This window comes from Patiria miniata, unplaced genomic scaffold (genome assembly GCF_015706575.1).
Source record: "Patiria miniata isolate m_02_andy unplaced genomic scaffold, ASM1570657v1 HiC_scaffold_6, whole genome shotgun sequence".
Classification (NCBI taxonomy): domain Eukaryota; kingdom Metazoa; phylum Echinodermata; class Asteroidea; order Valvatida; family Asterinidae; genus Patiria; species Patiria miniata.
Window position 1 is genome coordinate 1239292 of NW_024037073.1, and position 24938 is coordinate 1264229.

Here is a 24938-nt window from a genome sequence, read left to right on the forward strand (position 1 = left end):
TATCTATCTGTAATATGACAGCGCTGGTCAATGTGTTCGTTGACAGTGTCTGGGACGGTATCTGGCCGCTAACGTTATCACTAGCCGCACGCTATGCATACATGTACACTATCCGTACAAAGTGCAAACAGCGACCTCACACGGCTACAATAAATTATACTTTACACTCACTGTGGAGGACTGGCATTGTACCATGATCACTTGCTATCATAAGCTTCTCAGAGCAATCTATCTTTAACAAAACGGCCTTGGTATCTGGCCGCTAATGTTAACACTAGCCACACGTTATGCATACATACATGTACACTGTCCGTACAAAGCGCGAACATCGACCTCACGCCGCTACAATAAATTATGCAAATCAGCTGGGGAAGAACAAACGCCGTGGGACAACGGTTCGCAGTTGGCTTATGTTTTTCTTAATTTTTTTGCTGGCTTTCCAGCGACGGCCTCGTATGCAATACATATGAGATTCTTATTCAGTACTCGGTCGTGGATGCTAATATTTTTACATGGATAGAGCTTGGTAATGTGGATACATCCCTTGAAGTCTGTAGACCAAGTATAATTGGAAATATATACAGCGACAAAATAAGAAAACATAAGCCACTGCAATCCGTTGTCCCAAGGCATTCGTTCTTCCCCACCTGATACATAATTTCTTGTAGCTGCAACAGGCAGTTAATTTGCACTTCGTACATATCGTGTGTGTATGCCTAGCGCGCGGCTAGTGTTAACGTTAGCGGCCAGATTCCATCACGGACACCGTCAACGAACACCTTGACCGAGGCTTATAACAAAATAGATATACTTCCTTATCCAGTCATCACAAGCCAATCTAAAGTCACATCACTAGTCAATCACTAGTTGATCCCAATTCGATATTGAAAAGTGGTAAAAATACTTTCTTTTATACTTCCAAAATTCTGGAAAAGGAAATTCCTCCCCCCCAAAATAGTTTAGTATACAGCATTCCTTTCTTTCTCTCCTAGACTTGACTCTGACCATAGGTCAAAAACTAATTAAAATTTCCTTCAAATGTCGTCGAAAACTTGTATAAGGTTTTGGGTGAAATCCGTCAACTTTAACCCTTCCATATCCTTTGAAATCCAACAGGCTTCAGAAGACTTTGCAATTTATAGGTGGAAACTCGACTTTATAATAATAATTTTCCCTTAAAATTGAATTCACAAAGTATTTCAGGGTTTTCTTTAAAGTGATGTATTTTGAAGAATTTTTGGATCATTAATAGAAAATTATATCGCAAATTTGCCTGTGGATCTAGAATTTATGAACCCAGGTTTTATCGAGGGTATTATCGCTTTCCAGCTGTTCGGATCAGCGGCTTGTCCTTCGAGGTCGACTATCCAGACGCCATCCTGGAGAACGAGGAGAACAACCTCCGCGTCAATCTCAACGTCACCACCGACGCCCTGTCGGCCAATATCTCCGGGACGGGGCTCTGGGCCTCGCCGTGGTTTCAGATTCGCAACGCGGCCAACACAACGAGGCTGGACTCTTCGGAAGAGTACTGGACACAGCCCCTGGCAAGCATGGGTGAGTGTTGGAAAGCTAGCAATGTGTGGAGTGCCATGACCTTGTGGTCTGGAGCGCCATGACCTTGTGGTCTGGAGCATTGAATTCAAGGTCTGCGGGTAATTCTGCAGGCTGTGGGTTGGAGTCCAGTCTGGGGTTATGGTGTGTGTGCCCTTGGGCAAGGCACGTTGTTACCCGTTGCTTCTCTCCACCCAGGAGTAAATTGGGTACCTGTGAGGGCAGAGATGGTTATTGCGACTGATTTAGACCCCAAAAAAAGTCTCCGGTTTCTGGTATAGCTTGCCCAAAAAGTGGTGCGGCGACGCGGCTTTTTTTTTTTTTTACCTGTTTTTTTTTTGCTTCAAATGTCGGTTGATGACTGCAAATGGTGCCCGACTGAACTAAGTGCAAATATATGGGAGTCCAGAGAGGCCACATAAAGCTTATTCTCGATCATAACCCCATCTAAAAACACGTTAAAATTGTGCAGCAGCAGGATTCCAGTCAAACCAGTGAGTTTGGTGGTTTTGAGACATCATCTTTGCCGATGCGCATGGCTACGGCGACACGCGCGCATACCAGAAACCGGAGACTTATTTTTTTTGGCCTTAAGCTGCTTTGCGCCGAAATGGCAGCATGGAGCTCTATAGTCCCCAGGGAGCTGAGATGGTATTGGGAATGTTTCATTGGCCCAATCAGCAGGGTAATAATGTTGTAGCGCCTTGAGCATCAATAATGGTGGATACACAGGCTTTTTTTGTGTGTACTTATTAATTAATTTCCCTGTTGAAAGAAGCAGCCCTGTTGAAAGAAGCAGCCACTCTGTACAGAAAATAAGCTTCAAAATTTCACCTGCCCATTATAGCTCCCTGGCCACTGTCTACAGTTTTTAAGGCCATTTTAAGGCCGCCTGTTCCTTACATTCACCAGCCCATTATAGCACCCCTGCCCACTTTCTAAATTTGCAAATTGTTTGCTGTGGCCACCTATGGCCAACTTCCTATTATGGTCAATGGCCAGTTTTGGTCACTGTGGAAACTTGTTTTCTGTCACTCGTGGCCACTTCTCCACAATTTAGTTATACTATCTTATTGGTTACCATTTACAGGGGTGTGAAATCTCAGCTTTAAAGCTGATTTAAGCTTTTTTTGTTTTGGATTTCAGCTTTTTTCCCTCACTTGCTGTGTGCAAAAGATAGGACATTTCCAAAGTTCAGCTTTTTTATACCGCTTTCAGCTGTTTTCAGCTATTTTTATCAGTGGTCACTCACACCCCTGATTTACTTTTATGGCCACTTTCAAATATGGCCACTGTCAAATATGGCCATCTCTTCTTTTTTTTGGCAACCAGACTGTTATGGCCAGAATGACTGTTTTCCCTAGGCTTGTGATAATCCACTTTTTTATGCTCTTTCCAAAACAGCTCTAGAGGCGGACGACACTACCAAATTTGTGAACATCTTCCCCGTCAAATTCACTCCTACCGGCATGGTGTGCAGCGACTTGACCCAGCTGTGCATGACCTTTGCCAAGGGGGCAACCCCTGACCCGGAGTTTGACTTGGAGTTCCTTACCCCAAGTGACGTCTGCGTGGACATCGAATGCCGCGGTAAGGATCGGTCATTATAATGAAATTTCGTGGAACTAAACATCGTCACAGAACTACACTGTGCTACAGCAAACCTCGCATCTTTATAAAGCGTCTCTGAACAAACTTGAAGATTTTTATACTTTGAGCAGCAAGCTACATGAAAGTAAAATTTAAAGGCATATAGGATAATTTGCGCTTATCCCAATTTTCACCATAGTCCATCTTTTGCCAGGCAATTCCAGCATGGTGTAATGTCTGTGACCGAGCTTTGAAGAGCCCAGTGAATAAACCTGAAAATTCAGTTTTCAAATCTTATGCATCCATCATCTAGTAATGGTCAAGGAGATTTCAGACTAGGAGTTTGGGATCATTTCTCTGAATCGTTAATTAGATATCGTGGTTAATCGGCTCTGTCACGAACATCATACTTCCTTGCGCAAGGTTGGTATTGCCTTCCCCTTGTACTATTAACCTTAAGCCTGCTGCAAAGATTTTGTAAAAACTGTGCTGAATTCAACAATGACTAACAGTTTTGTAATCTACCATATCTTTTGGTCACAGCTCAGGCAACAAAATCCCACAGAAAAATGTCGCTGTTGGATCTTGTCGGATCCGGCATTATAGAGGTTAAAAAAAAAAAAAGTAGGTGTGACCCACAATATATGATGTTGTTTTCTTGCTTGTCTGTGAATGCAGGAGTGGAGATCATGTCGACCGTCATCACAAACATCACGGAAGGCGGTACCGTCACAGAGCGTATCACTACCGGTCAGCTAGTCGTCCTGTCGGTCAGTTCCACCTCTGCCGCAGACGGGGCCAGCATCACCGGCAGTGACCTGTGGGCCTTGACCGTCTACTACACCCCTAACGCAAACGGAGACGTCGATGCGACTATCGGCTCAGCTGAAATGGACCTCACGCCAGACCAGCTGAATACCGATCTGTCGGCCGGACAAGATTTGGAACTGACCCGTGTAGCGAAGGCCAACGTGAACCTGGCTAACTTAGTTTGCCCTGAGGTGAGTGACATTGGTGATTTGCGGCCTTGCACAAAGGAACTGAAAAGTTTCAGTAGGGTATGCTGAGGTTTCAGGTGCAACTATTGCTCGTTTAAGTTTTATAACCAGTTGGCGTCAGAGCACTGGCTGTTTTTATACACAGGCATGGCTGACGGGTTAAGGCGTCGAAGATTGCCTGGACTCACCCCCGAGTGAAGTCTTAACACGCTAAACCCTCGTGCCTTTTGTACGCACACACAAAGTCCGTGAAGTCTGTGGAGGCAGACCGTGGGTTGATCTTGAATTGGCCATTGTGCACGGCCTAATCTTTACTATTTACGCTCCAGTGCACACCCCAGAGTATTGAAACATATAGGTTTCAGCAAGACATATTCTTGCCAATGGCATTTGGCTGTAAATCAGAAATTTGGTGAAAAATTTTGCCTTTTGCAAAAATCATTCGGGTGCGAAGTGGTTAAGTCAGGACTTGGTAGTTTGAGGTTACTTTGTTGCACAACTTGACTCAAGCAATATCAAAAGTAAGTGTATGAGCCAGTGATTTAGTCCAGTCCATGACAAGTCCAGTCACAAGTCAAGTCGCAAGTCCATTCACAACTCCATCACAAGTTCAGTCACAAGAAACAATGGATGAATAATAACAAAGGAATGCTTCTGTCAAAGCTCATTTGAATAGCTTGTGATTTGAATTGGGACTGGCGGACTTGTGGGGGACTTGTGATGGCTTTGGAGGGACTAGTGATGGACTCCACTACATCCCTGGCGTTGGCATTGTTCAAAACCACTGTTCGTTCCTGGTTGACCCATGCTCAACTTAATTGGCATTCCCATCTAGTGGTGCCATAAACTTTTGTTTTTGCAATGTCAGAGGTGTGATTTTGCCGTAGTGGTAAGAGACAACGCATCGGTCATTATTGTAAACTTTTGATACAGGTAGCAGTGGACGGAGAGAATTCACAAAAGGAATACCAAGTGTATATGCTAACCTTGTTTGAAAATGTGCGTATATTTGGCTGTCGGTACAGAATGGCACTCATGAACAAAACAAAGGCACATCGGAGAAAAACTATATTGAATGGTTTCTGTGATTGTTATTTTGTGCATAGACTGGTCTTTACTTGTGCGTCAAACTCAAGAGGCATGCCAACCCAAGCCCCCTCTTCACTCTGTCTGCAAAGGATGGCGACCAGTCTGCTTTGATTGGCTGCAAAAGCGTTGAATGCATCGGTAAATACCACCTTCCAGTTTTTTTTTAAATTTAGATTCTGCACACCCCCTCAATGGTGAAAACAAAACAGAGCATGAAATATTGAAGGACTCTTGAATGTGATAGATCTTTTGCATGGCAGCCATCTTGGAGGTGAAGTGCGTTTGTTACTGTAGTGGCACGCCATTAAGGAAGTCGCTCAGCAACAAAGACGAACGGAATGAAATGGGAGTCAAAATATACCATGATGAATAAGATTCTGTCTCGACAAGCTCCAAATCAAAGTTCTAAGTTTACAAAGTATAGATCCTTTATGGTTTTACATACTCAAGGTCTTAAGTACTGTAATAGTTAAAGTTCTTATAATAAAGTTCTTATAATAAAGTCCCCAAACGCCAAGTCAGGGTACGACTGTTTGGACTCTACCTTATTACACCTGATGAAGTACAGTATTCGAGACAAATTACGTAGATCCATGGAGAAGCTGTTTGTTGGGTACCATGCATTATATTTTAATATTGGATCCATTATATGCAGGCGCCTTGTGTTCATTCTTCCATTCTGTAAGATATTAGGTGGTGTTCAAATATCAGTGACTCTAATTGACCTATCGCGGTAGAATCTCGTTAGAATTGCGTTAACACAGCTTGTGAAATAATGTCCAATTTAATATACAAATGGACACGGAACTCGCAACATCTGAGACAAACAAACCTTAGCGTAAAAAAATGTCCATAAGGTTGTGTAAGGGTCGTGGCTAACTCGCAAACGGTGATAGGTCATTTGACTCGGAGCCCATAATCTGAGGCGAAATTTACAAAATCTCTGAACCTGATCAAACTTCTTCTTTTTTTTCCGTCAGGTGTGCAAATTGAAGAGACCACACTGGGAATCAGCAACGGCATGCTGATACCAGTTGAGAAACCAGCCGTCCACACAGTGGATTTCCGATTTTCCTCCACCCCCTCAATACAATCTGCAGCAATCTTTGGCACAGGGCTTTGGAAGATGAAGGTTTTTGCCAATCGTCGCATGAATGGAACCCACCAACCTCCGTCCTATATGGCGGATGTGACCTTGACCACATCTCAGATGAATGCCCCTGTTATTCCTGGTCTGATATTTCAATTTTCCAGTCGATCGGTAAGTGCTCATTTTGCTGTATTTATGTAAGTTTGGATGGCGTTATTTGGATGGCGAGAAAGTGAGCCCACTTTCTGCACTGTGAAAGTTTGAAGTCACTTTCTCCTATGTCAGGATCACTTCTTGGACACTTTCTCACACACATATAGAGACGCACACACATACTTCTGTTTATGTTACCCTAGTGTGGACATTCCTTTGTTTTCATGTAGTTAAAAAAAAAATGTAAAAAAAAAAGTCATTTTCTCACACTCTTTCAACCCATTTTTTTAACTATGATTCCCTGGAGTGTTTCTCTTAAATTTTGCAATAAATAACCCAACCCAAAAATGCCTTTTATCTTGTTTCCAGATAGGGGGAACCTTTTGTGCACGTGGACACGTCCACACAGCGTATCTGAAAACTGGATTATTTGGACATCTTTTGTTTTCGGAAGTCCACACAGTGAATGTGATGCTTGTACAACAGTGTTACATCCCATAGTGTATTTTCACAACATAATTCCCCCAAATGGTTTAGTGCTTTGTAGCTAACTGTCATCACACTAGTGTGTATTATATAACCGACATACAGATCCCTGTCATTTGATTGGTGGAACTCACATCATGTGACATTCATTATTGCTCCCATTCACGCCGCGGCTCAAAAAGCACTATCCGTCGCGCACCCATGGGGAATGGGAAATACTATTCAACAGTTAGGATCATGACGTAGTATTTGTGTGCAAATGCATGCTGGTGTGCGCGTTCAGCGTTGCGCGTATTGTTCCAAAGAGCCAGCGCTACAGTGTTGGGTTCAAACATTTTGGTGAAGGGGTGGTTTGGGAGAGACAATACATTTTTCTCCAGGTTTGTATTGAAAAAAAAAGTTCACATATATCAAATGACAATGATCTATATGTCAGTTATATAAAACAAATATTGAGTGGCTTTAAATTGTGAAATGGGAGGAATATTATCGCTCGGTAAAATCTGGACTTGTCCAGTTCACTCGGCTTGGCCTCGTGAAATGGAAAATCCAGATTTTACCTTGCGATAATATTCCTCCCATTCCATGCTGATCCACTCAATATTTGTATACCAATATTGTTGTTTTTAGTAGTTAGTTTCTCTTCCCGAAGGAGGGTCAAACCAGTTGGAAAACTTTGGTTTGTTACCATGGCGAAACACTGTGTTCACATTGGCTGTTGAAGTACGTGGTTGTGCCGAGTTTACTTTTGAGTGACATCGCAACTTTGGCAGCATACTGTGACCAAGTTGAGATGGATTTAAATTATTTTAAAAATGTTTTTTTTTATTTGTTTATTTTTTTGTTCTCTTCAGGTGACTCTGAATCTTCAGCAAACGGACACGGAATGCCGCGAGACACAGTATTTCTGCGGCCAGTTGTTGAAAGGGGACACTCCAAGTCCTCCATTTTCCCTACAAGGAGTCCCTGATGACAACAGACTCATCAATTGTGTAGAAATGGACTGCAATGGTAGGGAGAATTTGAAGTTTGTCTCATTTTGGTTCAATTTTGGAACATTTTTCTTGTTTCCATTCTTTGTAACATGTTTCATGAATGTTTAACAATTAACTGTTTTTATGGCCTCTTGTTTGCATGCATACAAATTACAAGTTTAATGTAATAGTAGGATCAATACTGTGACCTTGCACTGTACAAGTTTTCATGATTTTTTAAGCCTATCCCATGCAAAGTACTGTCTGCTTTGAATATGTGATTAACTAATCGTAATTAAACCATTGCTATGACGTCACACTATTGTTAAAAGTGTGGATTCGGAACTACAAATCTGTTACGCTGGTCACAAAGTGTGGATTCGGAACGACAAATCTTTAGTAAAGTGTACACTTTGAACACGTCGGACAATTGTTCTCTATAATGAGCATTAATAGGACCGTCTGCGTGAAAATTTCCTTCCGCAATTACCAATGCATCTTCCCTGTCAGATTCTCTGCCGTCACTGCATGCAAAACCTACTTCGAGTCAGAAAGAAATCATCGTCTGAACTATCAATTTGTCAACAGAAGGAGCCGGGACAAATGTTGCAACCTGACGCCACTTTTTTCCTCCATATATCATCTCAATGAAGAGCATTCATTGCAAAAATGATGATAAGACATGAATCTGGGACTGAGAAATATTTCCAATTTTGTTTGGAAATACTTTAAAAAAATTATTGACTCTCCATAGACTTTGTACACAATCGCGGAAGTGGCGTCAGGTTGCAACATTTATCCCAAGTCTTTTCATCTCCACTCACTGTTAATACCAATACTTCTTTCGACGCAATGGTTTCAGTCGAAGAATACACTCGCAAGTGTGGATTCTTAATTTACGAATTCACTCGGCGCTTCGCGCCTCATGAATTCTGAAATTACGAATCCACACTTTCTCGTGTATTCTCCTTAACTTAATTTTTTTTTCATATTACTCATGGTTCATAATTACAGATTGCCATGGTTATAATTCAAATTGAGAAATCACAATATGAACTTTAAAAAAAAAAAGTTTAACATTTCACAAAAATTATGTTAGCCTCAGGTAGGACATGAAACAGTGTCTGAACAATACACGATTACGATATTACGATGCAAATCAGTATGTCTTCAGAATAATGTAATGAGTGAACACCATGTGTAAGTACAAGAGGTTATATTTTCAGGCGTGAAAATCACAACTTTCGACTTGACGAATACCGGCGGCGACATTCTCCGCGAGAACCAGGACGGTCAGTTGTTCTCCTTCGACGTCTCCCTCACCTCCGACGCTAACAAGACTTCCGTCTCCGGCGTAGACCTGTGGACGTTCAAGGCGTTCCTGAACAACGCCCAGGACTGTCTGGGCGACGCGGCTGAGGTCGCTCTCACGCCAGCCACGGTGAACACCAACGAGGAGGATCAGGACCTCGCAGCCGGAGGGACCATCGACTTCAACGTCGCCGCCTCGATGAACTACCGGATGAAGTGCCCTGACTGGGACAACGTCTACGTCTGCCTGGAGGTCTTCCGAGGCGACGTGTCTTCCGTCCCCTTCACGCTGTTTGGCGATATCCTCAAGGGAGTCCCGATAGTCTGCAGAGGTACGTTGGGGCTATCTCTCCGAAAGAACCACCTTAACTAGCCAAGATTTGCCATTGATTTATTTGTAATGTTATTGTTGGTTCAAATAGCTACTCTGTCCTTGTCTTTTTCTTGTCTGTTTGTGGTGTCTTTGTGTGTCTGAATATTCTTGTAATAAAGTTGAGTTCATCTATTTGCGGTCTGTATCTGTATATCATCATACCATCATCATTATACAGGGTGAGTCGAAAAAAGCGAAACCCACATGTCGGGACTATTGGTTTAGTGAAGTTCTGCATGTGGCACTTTCTAAATCTAGGATATAAAAGCCTAATTTATAAGCTTTCTTTTAGTACAAGAATCATTCAAATCACTCATGTAGTTTTAAAGTTACAGCATTTTCAACACAACCACTGTTTTAAAATTCTGTCCACTGTCTCAAAAAAGTGTGCGTTCTTTCAGCAAAATCCTCCAATTGGCCTCATGAAAAGAAGCTTATAGCCTCAATTCTGCCAATTCCTCCATTATTTCTTAAATGTGGTCTGTGGAGGGGTGACCACTGCCTGAATCCTACAAAATCATGCAGTAGTGACTGTCAATATGTTGAGGCTTGGCCAGTGACATTCTGGAGCAGTACGGACTACGGAGGATTTCAAGCATAATCCAGGCCTATATTTATGCATGACTGAGCAAAAACAGCACAAGGTCCGGCCCAAGACCTTGACAAAGTGCATGTAACGCACTTTTGCCATGTAACCTCAATCCTCTACATTCCTCCACGAATCCTCCAAAGAGGATTTTGAAGGATTCAGGGCAGTTAGGTTAACTTCTGATTTTCAAGAATTTTTTCTTGCTCTTTGGCCATTTGTGCTTCTTTGAAATTTTGATTTGATCACCAAGTTCCCACCCTGTTGATGGAGTGGGCCAAAAAGTTGTCACAAAATGTCCGAAGAATATGTAAGTAGTTCAAATTTGAAAGACTGAAAATTATTAAAGTACTTCTTCATGTTGAAAAAAAAGCCAATCTTCAAAATTTCGTCGATTTTTTTTACAGGGGTTGAAGTGACCCAGACTGAAATTAGTAGAATCACTGCGGGCAGCCTGATAGTGGAGAGTGACGACGATGTGACCTTTGACCTTAATCTGGAGATCCGCTCGGTCGCCGCTGCCTCGGGCATCTCGGGGACCGGTCTGTGGTCGGTGGACGTGTTCCTCAGCGACGAGCCCACTTGTCAGACGGAGACATCCGACCGTGTGACGTCACCGCTGAGTTTGACCAATCGCAACAAGGATCTGGTGGCCGGGGCAGTCCTGTTGATGAATAACGTCGGGGCTACGATACCGCTGCAGGGCTTACTCTGTGAGGACATCAGATACGTCTGCGTGGCCCTAGGCAAGGGGCTCAGCCCGACACCGGACTTCACCTTGGTTCCCGTGAACGGCAACTCGTCGCTGATAGACTCCCAGGAAATTGAGTGCAGAGGTAGGACATTGAACTGTAGAAATTGACCAGATAATGCATTTAATTTTCATAACAGTGTGTGCGTTTTCAAAGTAAGATTGTTGAAATTGTTAATGTGCCGGATTTGTGTTTGAGTAAAGTCAATGTAAAATTGGATCTTGCTTGCAAAATTATCGCTTAAGAAAACATTCCATCTTACAATATGTATATATCGCGGTATCATTGCTATATCAGACTTGAGCCGGCAAGTCGATCAATCAAGCTTGATGGTCAAATGGTAAAGATGTCTGCACTAGTTAGCAGGAGGTATTTGGTTCAAGTCCCACTTGTGCAAGCCAGAATTTCCTCTGACTGATAGGGAACCCCTGTTCCCTAGTGACCCTGTTGGTAGTAGCTGTAATCACCGTCGATATATATGGATATTACTCGATTGTTTCGATATTATTTTGGTATCAATATTGCCGGGCAATTTTTATAATCATATTGAAATATTAAAATTAACAATATTGAGGAAACATATCAAAAATGCATCAAATTATCATAAAAATATATCTCTGTTTGTGCATATATTTTGTGTTTATCATTTGCTGAATGATAAAATAAAAAGTCGGCGGCAACTTGTGCTTGTGACTCAAAATAAAAACATCGTGAAATGCCAAGTGGCGTCGCTTTTGGTGCTCTGCATTCACTGGAATTGGCGATTTTCCCCACTGTAAAACTATAAACCAAAAAAACAAACAATTCTGGACAAACTCAGTGCTGAAATTAGTTGTAAAAAGTTTGAGCAATATGCTCCAGAAAAAAGGATGGGAAAATTGGGACTTTAGATTTTTAATGTAAATTTTTGTTTTTTGTATCAAAGTGTCATCTTTCTGGTCTTTAACTTTTACATGGATAATCAATATATCAAATATTCTTGATTTTGGATTTTCAATATATCGATTATTGAAAGATCTGATATCCACTATGCATAAGTAGCTGAAGAATGACTTTTTCTGGGTTTTTTTGTGTGTGTCTGTAGGTTTGCACATTGTGTCCTCTGAATTGTCTGTGACCGACGGCGAACCCTTGATCTCCAACGACCCCGGGCACCCGGTCTCCTTCAACCTCATCTTCAACACCCATCCCGACGGGGCCAGCATCGCCAGCCCCACCAACCTCTTCCGCCTGCAGGTCGCAGCCACGGCCAGCCCCGACAGGGCCGGGGTGGAAGCCTCCCAGCACCAGGTCATCGTGCCTTACTCCCCTCCGCCGGGTTTCACCATCTCCGCCGGACAGCGCTACACGCTCCCGGTCGACGCCAACTTGAACCTCCGCGGTGCACGCTGCGACGAGATTCCGTACATCTGCGTGACGATGATGAAGGGTGTCAACCCCGTCCCGCCGTTCACACTGACCCCCGACGTGGACGATCCCGTTGTGACGGCGTGCAGTGAGCGCCTTGACTGTGTTGGTGAGTACAGCGTAAACCTGGGACGAATTACGTAGAGTTTAACACAAAGCAGAAAATACTACTCATCAAATTTATGTGCAAAGCGAACGTTACATGGGAGACCAGTCACATGCAACTTACAATGAATGGGACATTGGCTGGTACCATTTTGTTCTTTGCTTAGCCCATTTTTGTACTTAGCAACACCAATATTCAACCCTAACCCCCTTAGGCCTTTCTGCTTGGATGCATCCTCAATCCTTCAAAATCCAACCACTGCCTCTGTGTAAAAACTTTGATACAGCCTCAATCTTCCAAAGTCATTTGACATTTCTTGAATGTGTTCATTGGAGGAGTGACCAGGCACTGCCTTGATCCTGCCAAATCCTCCAACGATTGCTGTTAATATGTTGAGGCAACTCGAAGTATTAGATGCCAGACAAGAATTTGGCTCTCGCAGGGCAAGTTCACATGTGCCGAAATGAAAGCCTGCTTTCAGAGTTTTTGAAGACACCTGAAATTGAAATGAATTAGTTTTTTTCATTAAAAGAAAACATACAAATTGAATATTCATTAGAAGAAAAAAAAATCCACTTTTTGAAGCGCACACGTATTGAGCACACGTATAACTTTTAGTAGCGTAATTAGTGAAAACCAATTAATTAAGTTTCTTTTTTGTTTCATGGCCAGGTGTCAGAATTGTGAACCAACAGTTGACCATCCAGTCTGGAATTCCGTTCGTGGAGCATGCCATGTCCAACCCAGTAGAAATGACTGTAAGTGCACTAATAATTTACATCCGTGGACAGAAAATCACCCAGAAATCAGAAAGGCTTGAACTGCGACAGGTTTCTAAATCATCAGTTGAATTCTGCATAGAAAGACCAACTCTGATGATGAGGTTTTTTTTTAATTGGTAATAAAGAACTATATGTGGTATACTACTCAGATTGCTCTAACTTTTCAAACATTTCGGCACTCTTGTCATTGGCTGGGCTTTTGAGAAATTTTATTTTGATGACAAATAACCAAGGAAACAGTCTTGTGCTCCTGCCAGGAATTGATAAAAACCATCTCCATGGAACTGGGTCATTCTATAAATTTAGGGTTCAAAGTGTGACATTTCTCCTGTCCCTGTTACCTTGGAACTTTGTGTAATTTGCCAGTCAAGAGTTACCTGAAAAGTTTTAATTTATAAAATCATTGTTGCCAAATGTAACAAGGACAGGAAAAAAAAAAGTGGAACACCCACAAATGTATAGAATGATCCAAGTACACTCCCATTAAGAATTAAGAATATTTATTAAGAAATGAATATTTATTATACATGTATACAATTTAAGCTATGATGATGTGGTCATTGTCAGAAAATAAGCATCTGAGGTCACAGATTATGGTAAAAGAACTCGATAATTTTACGACACGAATTTCAAATTGATTTTGGAAGCCTTAACAGCTTAGGTCAAATTATTTTACATTTAGGTTGAATACGTTGTTTTTATCTCTTCACGACCGTTGGATCCACTGTTGATCTCATCCGCTCGCTCTGCTGAGAATCAGTCTTCACATGCTAGGGCTGACATACCCTTAACCCTTTGAAACTACTTTGCCAGGGGTGTGGCCGCTGTCGCATGCAAACAGCTACGAGTATAGACTGCCAGCCAAGGCTAACGAGCTCTACCTGCCCGGGTTTGTGATCAGAGTTGTCCTTCTCCTAGGCAGACAGCCGTCCTAGGCTGACGAGTTCTACCTACCCGGGTTTGAGATCAGAGTTGTCCCTCTTGTCGTACATAGTGGCTCTTTAATTATGACCCTTCCCTCCTTTTTTTTTTTTTAGGTGCGGTTAACATCTGGCGACAATAGCGGCGATGCCTTAGGGATCAACCTGTGGTCAGCCGAGGTCAAGCTGTCTGCAGATGACCCTCTCGCGCCAGGGACGGAATTCTTTGCGGTCACCACGGGAACGTTTGTCGGCAGCGATGCGGACACGGACCTGTATCCAGGCGAGACGATCGCGATGCGCTTGGAGGCCAACATGAACCTGACGGGAGTGGCGTGCTCGGACGTCCGCTTTCTCGTCGTGAACATCACCAACCCCGACGCCGACCCGGAATTCACCATACAGTGGACAGATGATGTGGAGTATGTCGTCATTTCCCAGTCCTTCACGTGTTCGGGTAAGAGGAAGTTTACTTGGTAATTTGGCTGGACCTGAACTGCCAGCCTGTTTTTTTTGGCTGTTGGAGTCACTGACTGATTAACTAGCTGAATACCTGACTGACTATTAGTTGTTGAGAATAACTCATTTCCTTAACTGCCTAAATTGTTACTCCTTATAACGTCCCAAACTGACCTGCCTGTTACTCCCTGTAACATCCCAAACCGACCTGCCTGTTACTCCTTGTAACATCCCAAACCACCCTGCCTGTTACTCCCTGTAACACCTCAAACTGCCCTGCCTGTTACTCCTTGTAACATCCCAAACCACCCTGCCTGTTACTCCCTGTAACATCTCAAACTGCCCTGCGAGTTACTCCTTGTAACATCCCAAACCACCCTGCCTGTTACTCCCTGTAACACCTCAAACTGCCCTGACTGTTACTCCTTGTAACGTTCCAAACCACCCTGCCTGTTACTCCTTGTAACGTCCCAAACCACCCTGCCTGTTACTCCTTGTAACGTCCCAAACCACCTGCCTGTTACTCCTTATAACATCCCAAACCACCCTGACTGTTACTTCTTGTAATGTCCCAAACCACCCTGCCTGTTATTCCTTGTAATGTCCAAAACCACCCGGCCTGTTACTCCTTGTAATGTCCCCAACCACCCTGTCTGTTACTCCTTGTAACGTCCCAAACCACCCTGCCTGTTACTCCTTATAACATCCCAAACCACCCTGACTGTTACTTCTTGTAATGTCCCAAACCACCCTGCCTGTTACTCCTTGTAACGTCCCAAACCATCCTGCCTGTTACTCCTTGTAATGTCCCCAACCACCCTGTCTGTTACTCCTTGTAACGTCCCAAACCACCCTGCCTGTTACTCCTTGTAATGTCCCCAACCACCCTGCCTGTTACTCCTTGTAACGTCCCAAACCACCCTGCCTGTTACTCCTTGTAACGTCCCAAACCATCCTGCCTGTTACTCCTTGTAATGTCCCAAACCACCCTGCCTGTTACTCCTTGTAACGTCCCAAACCACCCTTCCTGTTATTCCTTGTAATGTCCAAAACCACCCTGCTTGTTACTCCTTGTAACGTCCCAAACCACCCGGCCTGTTATTCCTTGTAATGTCCCCAACCACCCTGTCTGTTACTCCTTGTAACGTCCCAAACCATCCTGCCTGTTACTCCTTCTAATGTCCCAAACCACCCTGTCTGTTACTCCTTGTAACGTCCCCAACCATCCTGCCTGTTACTCCTTGTAATGTCCCCAACCACCCTGTCTGTTACTCCTTGTAACGTCCCAAACCACCCTGCCTGTTACTCCTTGTAATGTCCCCAACCACCCTGCCTGTTACTCCTTGTAACGTCCCAAACCACCCTTCCTGTTATTCCTTGTAATGTCCAAAACCACCCTGCCTGTTACTCCTTGTAACGTCCCAAACCACCCTGCCTGTTACTCCTTATAATGTCCCAAACCACCCTGCCTGTTACTCCTTGTAACGTTCCAAACTACCTGCCTGTTACTCCCTGTACCGCCCCAAACTGCCCTGCCGGTTACTCCCTGTAATATCTCAAACTGCCCGAGCACCCCATGGGCCGATGGATCTTCGGGAAATATACGTTATGTAGTACAGGTGCTAATTGTTAAATTATTGGATTTTTTTTGCTCAAATCTCTTTGGCTTCTTTTCTTTTTAGGTGTGTATCTACAGTATCCGTCACCACCAGGATCTGCACTGGTGGTGTCAGACGGCTTCCCACTGAAGGAGCTAGCAGCTGCCAGCGAGGTCGTGTTTACTGTCAACATTGATGTCACTCCGGAATCGGCCACCATTATGGGGCAGGACTTGTGGAAAGTCAGGGCTTTTGTCTCTCCCACTAGCAACGGTAACGGCATACCGGAGGTAAGAGGGGAGAAATAGACATTTTCAAAGTCTTGGAGTTGTCTCAGGGTTGGCTGTATCTTCCTCCTTATGAATCATTTCAAAGCAACCACGGGGAAACATTCCATCTGTTGGGCACATAATGCACTATTTGCTTTCCCGCGATTGCCCAAGTCAATCCGAACTTAGATCTCCCAAAGACTAAAGATTTCATGAACCTCGTTAACCCTAATCTCCCCAACTCCATCGAAATCAATCCCCCCTTGGTCCTGCAGGCCTGGTTTGACTATTGATGGAGTATGATGGGGTGTGTTTTTCAGGATGAAAAGGAGGATGCCGTCCTGACGTCTGTCCAGGGAGCTGTCCCCATCGTGGCCAGTGCGACCAGCACGCTGACTGGCGTGGAGGTCAGCCTGGATACCTCAGACAAGTACTGCTCCGATATGACCTACTTGTGCGTGGAGGTGTGGCGTGGTGACTCGGCCCAGCCTTTCTACAGCATTGAATCGCCGGGCAGCCAAGCCGAGCTGCGGACGTGCGTACAATCTCAGTGCAATGGTGAGTAGAAGATTATAAGACTCGAGGGCCTACCGTTCTATAGCTGACTTTCTGACTAACATTCTGACTGACTGACTGACTCCCCAAGTCACTGGGAAGTGAGTATAAATAAATAATGTCCTAAATTAAGCCTTTTTGGGGGGTCCATTTGAACTAGTAATGTGTAATCTCTTTTATATGAAATTCTTCACATACAAGACCAACGGCCAACCAAAATGGTGTCAACGAAAGAGAAGCATGCAAACTCTCTGTTATATTATTTATTCATTTTATTCATTCGATTTCTTTCTGGTAATGAAACCAAGGATTCTTCAAAAGCGCCCTGGGCACTGTGGCTCGAAAGCCCGAAGAAACTGCATAGAGAAGACAGTGTGAAAAGAAATTTCAGTTTTCAAGATGGCTCCTCGTATCTTTACCTTTACGCTACGTGTATCTAATCATTTTTGTGACAGGTGTCGAGATAATGGAGGTGATGCCGACCATTGTTTCCATCCCTCCGCTCATAGAGATGAGACCCAATCAAGTTGTCAGTTTGGATGTCAACGTGACCGCCACGCCAAACAGCGCCGGTATCGACGGGGACAACTTGTGGGCGGCCACCGTCTTTGTCAACTCCCAACCTGACGGCTCGGGCACTCCGTAAGTCTAAGTTGGCCCACTTTCTTTGCACTTCTAACCGTAAAATTCTGCAGTTTTGTTCACCATTCTGTTAGCACCCAATACTTTGTTGCGGGATATACTCGTGCGCACAAACCCAATTTCCTTGCTGTCCTGTCAAATACATTAACCCTAAGAGGAGCATTTCTGCGTATTGTGCGTAATGTTTCTCTGTTTTTCTCAAAATGTATATTATCCACTGAGCTGAAACTTTGAGCAACAAGTTAGTTGTTATGCGCCCTTCTTAAGATTTTGAGCAATTTTGTTGCTTCAAACGAAGAAAAACGCGCAAAAAGCAAATGATCCTTTGTACCCTTAATACATGTAGGTGAAAGAGTCTGAGAACTGTCAGTGTGGATTATCTTTTGCTTATGACCCCCGACACAAGCCAACTTATTTGAATATTTACATTCACAGAATTAGGCAATGCATTCCATGTGTATATGCATACTTGAGAACATAGCCATCCACACTGAATGAAAGCAGAATCGTCACAGCATGACTGTGTATACTTCCTAGAGAGTTGGCTCAGATCCAAGAAAGATTATAAGCTCATTGAGCAAGGGTAAGAATATCTCAACCACTTTGATTCTCAAATCAACATGCTGATGTTTTATTTCCTTTGGTTTTTTTTCTACAGGTTGTCAGTCAGTGAGGCCACTATCGATCCCACGGTGCAGGGCAGAGATCTGGTTCCAGGCTCTGTACTGACCTTAGAGGGCCTGGTGACCACCATGGATTTCACCGGTATCCGCTGCATCCAGATGCGGTACATTTGCGTGACACTGCGGGAGAACGGCCAGGCCCAGCCGGATTTCAATCTGGCTGGCGATCTGACCAGTTGCATTGAGACTAATTGCATCAGTGAGTCTTTCCTTCTTGCCTCAAAAGTCTTTTAGGAATATTTTAGGCCCCAGACTAAATTAAAGGTAAAGGTAAAAGGGATGGACCTATGTTGACAGGAACAGAGGGCCCATCTCTCTTTCTTTAGCGATTGGGCCAGACTCATATGCTGCTGTGGGGGATCGCCACACCTCCTCCACAGCGAGTCTGTACTACCTTCCCAGTATTGAATAATGCCGGTACCCATTTAACACCTGGGTTGAGAGGAGTAATTGAGGTAAAGCGCCTTACTCAAGGGCACAACACGCATGGCCACGGCGGGCTTGCACCCACAACCTCACGATCATGAATCCTGTGCTCTAACCACACAGGTGCCCCAGACTAGTGTTGGGATAAATCCAAGATTCCAAAATCCAGTTATCTGGTTAAAACTGAACGTCAGTAATCTGATTTAACCGGAAACTTACAGTCATGCCAACAAAAAGTGGGGAGTTAGGTGCGGCATGCATTGCCCTCCACGGTGATCTGATATAGTTTGAAGTACTCAATGACCACTGGGCAATTTCAAAAACATTGAAAATCATAAATGGTTGGAAATTCTCTGATCAGTGGAATGGGCAGGCTGTTTATGAACTATGACCACTAGTAAGTGAATGCGGTTACAGAGACCATAGGTTAAAATGGGGGATGTTCCAATTGATTTCTTTGGCTTGTGTCTAAAAAAAAACAGGAGGTTGGTTTAGGATATTCCAATATCAGAGGAACTTTAACACAAGTCCACGACATTTTGTTCTGAGTTTTTTATAAAATGATATGATGGCCTGACACAACTGCATTGCTCATTCTCTGCAAACAGGTGTCGCCATTGCATCTGGGGCGTTAGCCTTGGCCTCTAACGAGGTGCTAGAAGGCGACGATCTGGCGTCGTTCTCGCTCGACGTCTCCTTCACCCCCTGGTCAAACAGCCGCAGTCTCCAAGAAGATGACAGCTGGACGCTGTTCGCATACACCACGGATCGCGGTGACGGGCTGGGCTCAATTTACGCCCTGAACCAGGTGACCCTGACGCAGGACCAGCAGAACCAGGCGGTGAACGTTGGTACACCACTGGTCTTCAACGCCCGGGACGTGACCCTTGACCTGACTACCCAGAGCTGCGATACCACGTCACATTTCTGCGTGGTGTTGGGAACGCAACCAGGGGCCTTTGTGCTGGGTGGTTATCCGACCTCAACCAGTCTGGTAGCCTGTGCTGAGCTGCTGTGTTCACGTGAGTCTATCAAACATTCTTAAATTAAGTTTTAAAAAAAAGTAAAGGGGGACGAACCTGTGTTCACAAGAATGGAGTGCCCATCTCTCTTTTGAAGCGATTGGGCCAGACTCAAGTCCATGAAATGCTGCTGTGGGGGGATCGCCACACCTCCTCCACAGCGAGTCTGTTACCTTCCCAGCATTGAATAATGCTGGTACCCATTTAACACCTGGGTTGAGAGGAGTAATTGAGGTAAAGCGCCTTACTCAAGGGCACAACACGCATGGCCACGGCGGGGCTCGAACCCACAGTCTCATGATCGTGAATCCTAACGCCAGATCCAACGCCAGATCACACATGCCCTCTTAAATTACTGAAGTACAAAATAGTAAGTAATTTTTACAAGAAGGATGTAATCTCGTACAAACTCTCATATCTCTCATTTGAGAATAACTCAAAGGCACCAAAACCCAAAAGGGAAAAAATTTGAGAGTTCAGTTGAGCTAATCAAAATTCTACAAACTTGCCATCTTACCTACACATAAAAAGTGTCACTTATGACTCATTTTGTTAGATCAGCTCACAAAACCAGATCATATCACTCCACTCCTATCCATCAATTCAAGAAAATTACCAGTCATATGTACCTCTTCGAAATGAAGACAAACTTCAATGGAGTTTGTCCTTGTAACATTTGCTAGTTTAATAGCGGGACTAGTTTCATCAAGCTACATTAGAACATAGAGTTATTCAGCACAAACAATTTTGTAACCAGCCGAAATGCTGTTTTAAACGCGATTTGTTCTTAGCTGAATTTTTCTTAAAATAACTCAGTTTCAAACTGTTCAGCTCCATGAACTTGGGCTTTACTCATAGTTTTCTCCTTCATCCATATTCCCATGATTTATAGCCAAGCAAGTTGACCTGTATTCGGTTGAGGTAACCGAGCGACGAATCGCAGTGGAGTTCACCGAAGCCTTTGGAGACTTTGACCTCTATGTCCTGACGTACTCTCCCATGGACGGCATCACTACCTCGCCTTACCCCATCCCGCGCAACCTGCCGCGAGCCCTGACCTTTGATCAACTGGTACCCGGCCAAGAGTACACCATTGAACTAGTCCTTAGAGATGGCGCTGACGAGAAGGCTGGGCCGTTCACACTTGTAGAACGGACACGTAAGCTGCTTTTTCTTCTAGTTTCAAAGCTTCGCGCGTGCTAGTTTCATAGTTTCGCTGCTTTGTTTGATTTGAAAGTCATATTCATTTTGAGTGTCCGTCATAAAAGTCTATGTCATCAATGAAATTAATGCTCACAGTGTATTTTCGAATACAGGTAAGTGAACAAATTTGACTCACACGATTTACGGCAGAATCTTTGTCCTTTATTCATGTACCTGAAATTAGTTTGTTCTTTTTTTTTGTAATGCTGAATTCTCTCAACGGGGTATTTTGGGGAAGGCCTTGGTACCATTTCCCCCCCCCCCCCACCCCCTCCTTTCCATGAAGTAAAAAAACCCTTGAAATAGATGTTTCCATAGGCGTCGCCAGAGCATAAGTGTGAGTGGGTGTACACTCCTTTTGTTTGTCTTTCGGTAAAATTGTCTGCCTGTTTACAAAATATTGTGTTTGTTGGGAAAATAATATCCCATAACGAAGAGCGCCACTTATTGCTCAGTAGTGTTCTGGGCCATCTACTATGAACTTTTGTATTTTGCCAGGATCACCTAGCTTCCACCCCCACTCCCCCCCCCCCCTCCCCCTCCCAGTCTGCAAAATCCTGCTTAGGCTTTTTCTCACTTTCTTGTGGATCGTGATCTTATAAAAGTGTTTTTTTTATCCCTTTAAGATATTTTCCTATTTTGAAAAGTACCATTAAAGAGAATCAAAATTTCAATGAGAAATTCCAGATTTTGTCCACACACATTGAGTTTTCTCTGTCCAATTTAATTGCATCCTGTTTCTTAACAGGGCCGGACCCCGTCGTGCTTCAGCTCGGCGAGGTTACCTCCTCCGAGCTCACCGTTTCCTGGGATGCGGCCACGGGAATCTTCGACCACTACACTATCGTCTTGGATCCCGCGGACAACGGCCTACCGCGCAGTCCCGTCAATGTTTTCCCTGCCGAGGACCGAGAGGTCACCTTCACGGGCCTGCTGACGGCGCGCCAGTACAACGTGACCATCTACACTGTCAGCGGGAATGTGCAGAGCTTGCCCAGCTCTGTGGTTGCTATCACAGGTAACGTGAGGGATTCAGAGGTGTGGTCAAGTCCATCACAAGTCGAGAAGCAAGTCGATCACGGCTCAAATCACAAGTCGATCATGACTCAAATCATGACTCAAATCACATGTCAAATCATAAGACGATCACCAGTCAAATGACAACTCGATCACATGTCAATCACGAGTCAAATCACAAGTCAAATCACAAGGTGATCAAAAGTCAATTACAAGTCAAATCACAATTCAAATCACCAGTCGATCACAAGTCAAATCACAAGTCGATCACAAGTCAAATCACAAGTCGAATAACAAGTCAAATTAAAGTTGATCACAAATCAAATCACAAGTTGATCACCAGTCAAATCACATGTTGATCATAAGTCAAATCACAAGTCAAATCGCAAGTCGCTCACAAGTCAAATTACAATTTGATCACAAATCAAATCATGAGTCGATCACAAGTCATATCACATGTCGATCATAAGTCAAATCACAAGTCAAATCGCAGGTTGATCACAAGTCGCCCACAAGTCAAATCGCAAGTCCATCACGACTCACATCACAAGTCGATCATGATTCAAATGACGAGTCAGGTCGTAAGTCAAATCACAACTCACAAGTTAAAGGTGATTAAAACAATGACAAAGGAATGTCCTATGACTTGACCCCAGTTTACCGTTTATCGACTTTAGATTTGACTAAATGTCTTGGGGATTCTTTACTTTACATGTAAAGTGTGTCATGGGGATGTTGCTCTGTTTTTTTAACTGTAACTTGTAAGACAAGATAAGTTTGCGGTAGCACCATGTGAATAGATCTCTTTTGTGAGTATGTGTGGTTCTGAAAAGAACCGGACATACTCACAAAAGAACCACACATACTCACAAAAGAGATATATTTACATGGTACTACCACAAACTTTATCTTGTCATAGTATCTTTCCACCATGCAAACCTTCAAATCTCAACTGTAACTTGGTTATTGTAATGAATTTAATTGACCATTTTGAGTTTTGACCCTAGGTTTTTCACTAAGAGTTCAGAATTGCTTAGTGATAATGGACACAGGATGTTTAATCCATTTTTCTCGTGTGCCATCTCTATTCCCCTCCCATCCATACCCCTACCCTCAACAGATCCCTCCACCCCGGTCCTCATCACCACCGGTAACGACGAGACCAGCATCGACCTGGAGTGGTTCATCAGTGAGTCCTACAACGTAGACCAGTACGAGGTCCAGCACCAGCCCGACGACGGGATGCCCCAGCCAATCGTCTTCCCCGGGAGCTTGGTGCCGCGGAGAGCCACGTTGGAGAACCTGACGCCCGGTCGCCGATACGTCATCACTCTGGTGGCCGTGTCCAACATTGGCGGCATGACGGAAATACGCAGCGTGCCGGCCGAGGTCACAGTTCAGCTGCGTAAGTTTCTGGTTTTTTTTTTTTTTATACATGACCCGATCTCAACAACTACGGTGAAACAGTGGCACTGGTTTACAACTGTCTGTCATGTCCCTCATTTATCACTTTTTTTTTAGATCGTAACCATTATTTTGTTAAGATACCGTTTGATACCATTTTGTATTGTCTGTGGCTCCCCTCAACGGTAAGAAAAGGAGATTGGTGGAGACCGACAGGAGAGACATTCGAATGCATTTACCGATGACGCCTGGCACTCGCGCGAAGACACTATGTCTTTGTGCACATTTAGAATAGAATGAGTCGTGCGTACTCTGCGCTCTACGCGTGCAAGCCAGTATGCGCATGTGCCCTGTCAACAGGGCTCTCGAAGGGGGTTATCACTTATCTCACTTTAAATAACCTGGATGCACACACAAAGTCAATGGACGTCGAGATATGACCTTTTTGCATAATATCCAAAGTGTCATAGAGTACGTCACATTGACAATTGCTTAATGCTTTTTTCTGGTTTTCTCTTGTGAATTCTACTTTTTAGTTCCCATGGCACCAGCGGAAATCACCTACCAAGACCCCACCGAGACGTCCATCCAGATCGAGTGGCCCATGGCCGTGGGTGAGCTGGACTACTACCGGGTAATCTTCAGTCCCTCGGCGAACCTAGCCGAGATGATCGTCCCCGAGAACTCCCCCCGGGAGCTGCTCTTCCAAGGATTGGACGTGGCCAGCGAGTACACGGTCACCATCACCACCCACATTGCAGGAATCAACGGGGAACTTGTCAGCCGGCTGGTAACCCGTACCGTCTACACTCGTAAGTCTTTAGTAGTTTGTCGGACTCGTTAACTTAAGAGCACATCATTCAGTGCCGCAGTTCAGGCAACTTTGATGCCGCATAAATGTGTTCAGCTGCTGCAAAATCACCATGCGAATGCTAGCCTTATGCCGAAAATCCATATGTCCGTTTTCGATGTGTGTATTGCGTTGTGTGTTTGCCAGCAATTAAAGGGCCCATGTAATGTAATGTTTTTAATGCAATTCTTGATAAGTCACCTGTGTTCCCCACTTAACCTTATTTTCACTTTTTATTTTGCCATTTTGAAGGGTATTTTGGTGCCTTTTTTATTTGTATGCTAATGCCAATTTCCATGTTCGTGAGCAAAATTGTAATGTCATTTCAGTGCAGAAACCTCAATGTTACAGCTATTTCTGCACCAAAAGTTGCCAGAATTTTGCATATTTTTCTGTTGTTAAGTTTCTGTTCTTTGGTGATTCGTTGTTGTGTCGGTACATGGCAGTAAGCCAGTGAGCAAAGTTTTCTTATAGATGTTTGCATTTTACACATTTTTGGTTCACAATTTGAACAGAAAACTTGTAAACTGAAATGAAATCACAGCAACAGCACCCTCAGTTTTCTGGAAAGCATGAATTAAAAAAAAAAAATGTTTTAAAGAAGTGCACTTTTCAATGAAATTAACCAAAAACAGGATG

The 24938-nt window shown here is 43.8% G+C and overlaps 1 protein-coding gene across 1 annotated transcript in view; it reads left to right on the plus strand.

Moving 5' to 3' along the window:
- Positions 1 to 24938, plus strand: part of LOC119743207 — an 85609-nt gene that overhangs the window by 41615 nt on the left and 19056 nt on the right. Inside the window, exons 27-46 of the mRNA XM_038219590.1 lie at positions 1330 to 1557; positions 2959 to 3144; positions 3823 to 4145; positions 5249 to 5369; positions 6212 to 6492; positions 7815 to 7971; positions 9161 to 9577; positions 10612 to 11040; positions 12041 to 12472; positions 13142 to 13227; positions 14289 to 14628; positions 16313 to 16518; positions 16818 to 17055; positions 17508 to 17694; positions 18353 to 18576; positions 19412 to 19825; positions 20718 to 20984; positions 21777 to 22046; positions 23166 to 23450; positions 23986 to 24261. Coding sequence (XP_038075518.1) covers positions 1330 to 1557; positions 2959 to 3144; positions 3823 to 4145; positions 5249 to 5369; positions 6212 to 6492; positions 7815 to 7971; positions 9161 to 9577; positions 10612 to 11040; positions 12041 to 12472; positions 13142 to 13227; positions 14289 to 14628; positions 16313 to 16518; positions 16818 to 17055; positions 17508 to 17694; positions 18353 to 18576; positions 19412 to 19825; positions 20718 to 20984; positions 21777 to 22046; positions 23166 to 23450; positions 23986 to 24261 — 5367 coding nt within the window. The remainder of the gene's footprint in view (positions 1 to 1329; positions 1558 to 2958; positions 3145 to 3822; positions 4146 to 5248; positions 5370 to 6211; positions 6493 to 7814; positions 7972 to 9160; positions 9578 to 10611; positions 11041 to 12040; positions 12473 to 13141; positions 13228 to 14288; positions 14629 to 16312; positions 16519 to 16817; positions 17056 to 17507; positions 17695 to 18352; positions 18577 to 19411; positions 19826 to 20717; positions 20985 to 21776; positions 22047 to 23165; positions 23451 to 23985; positions 24262 to 24938) is intronic.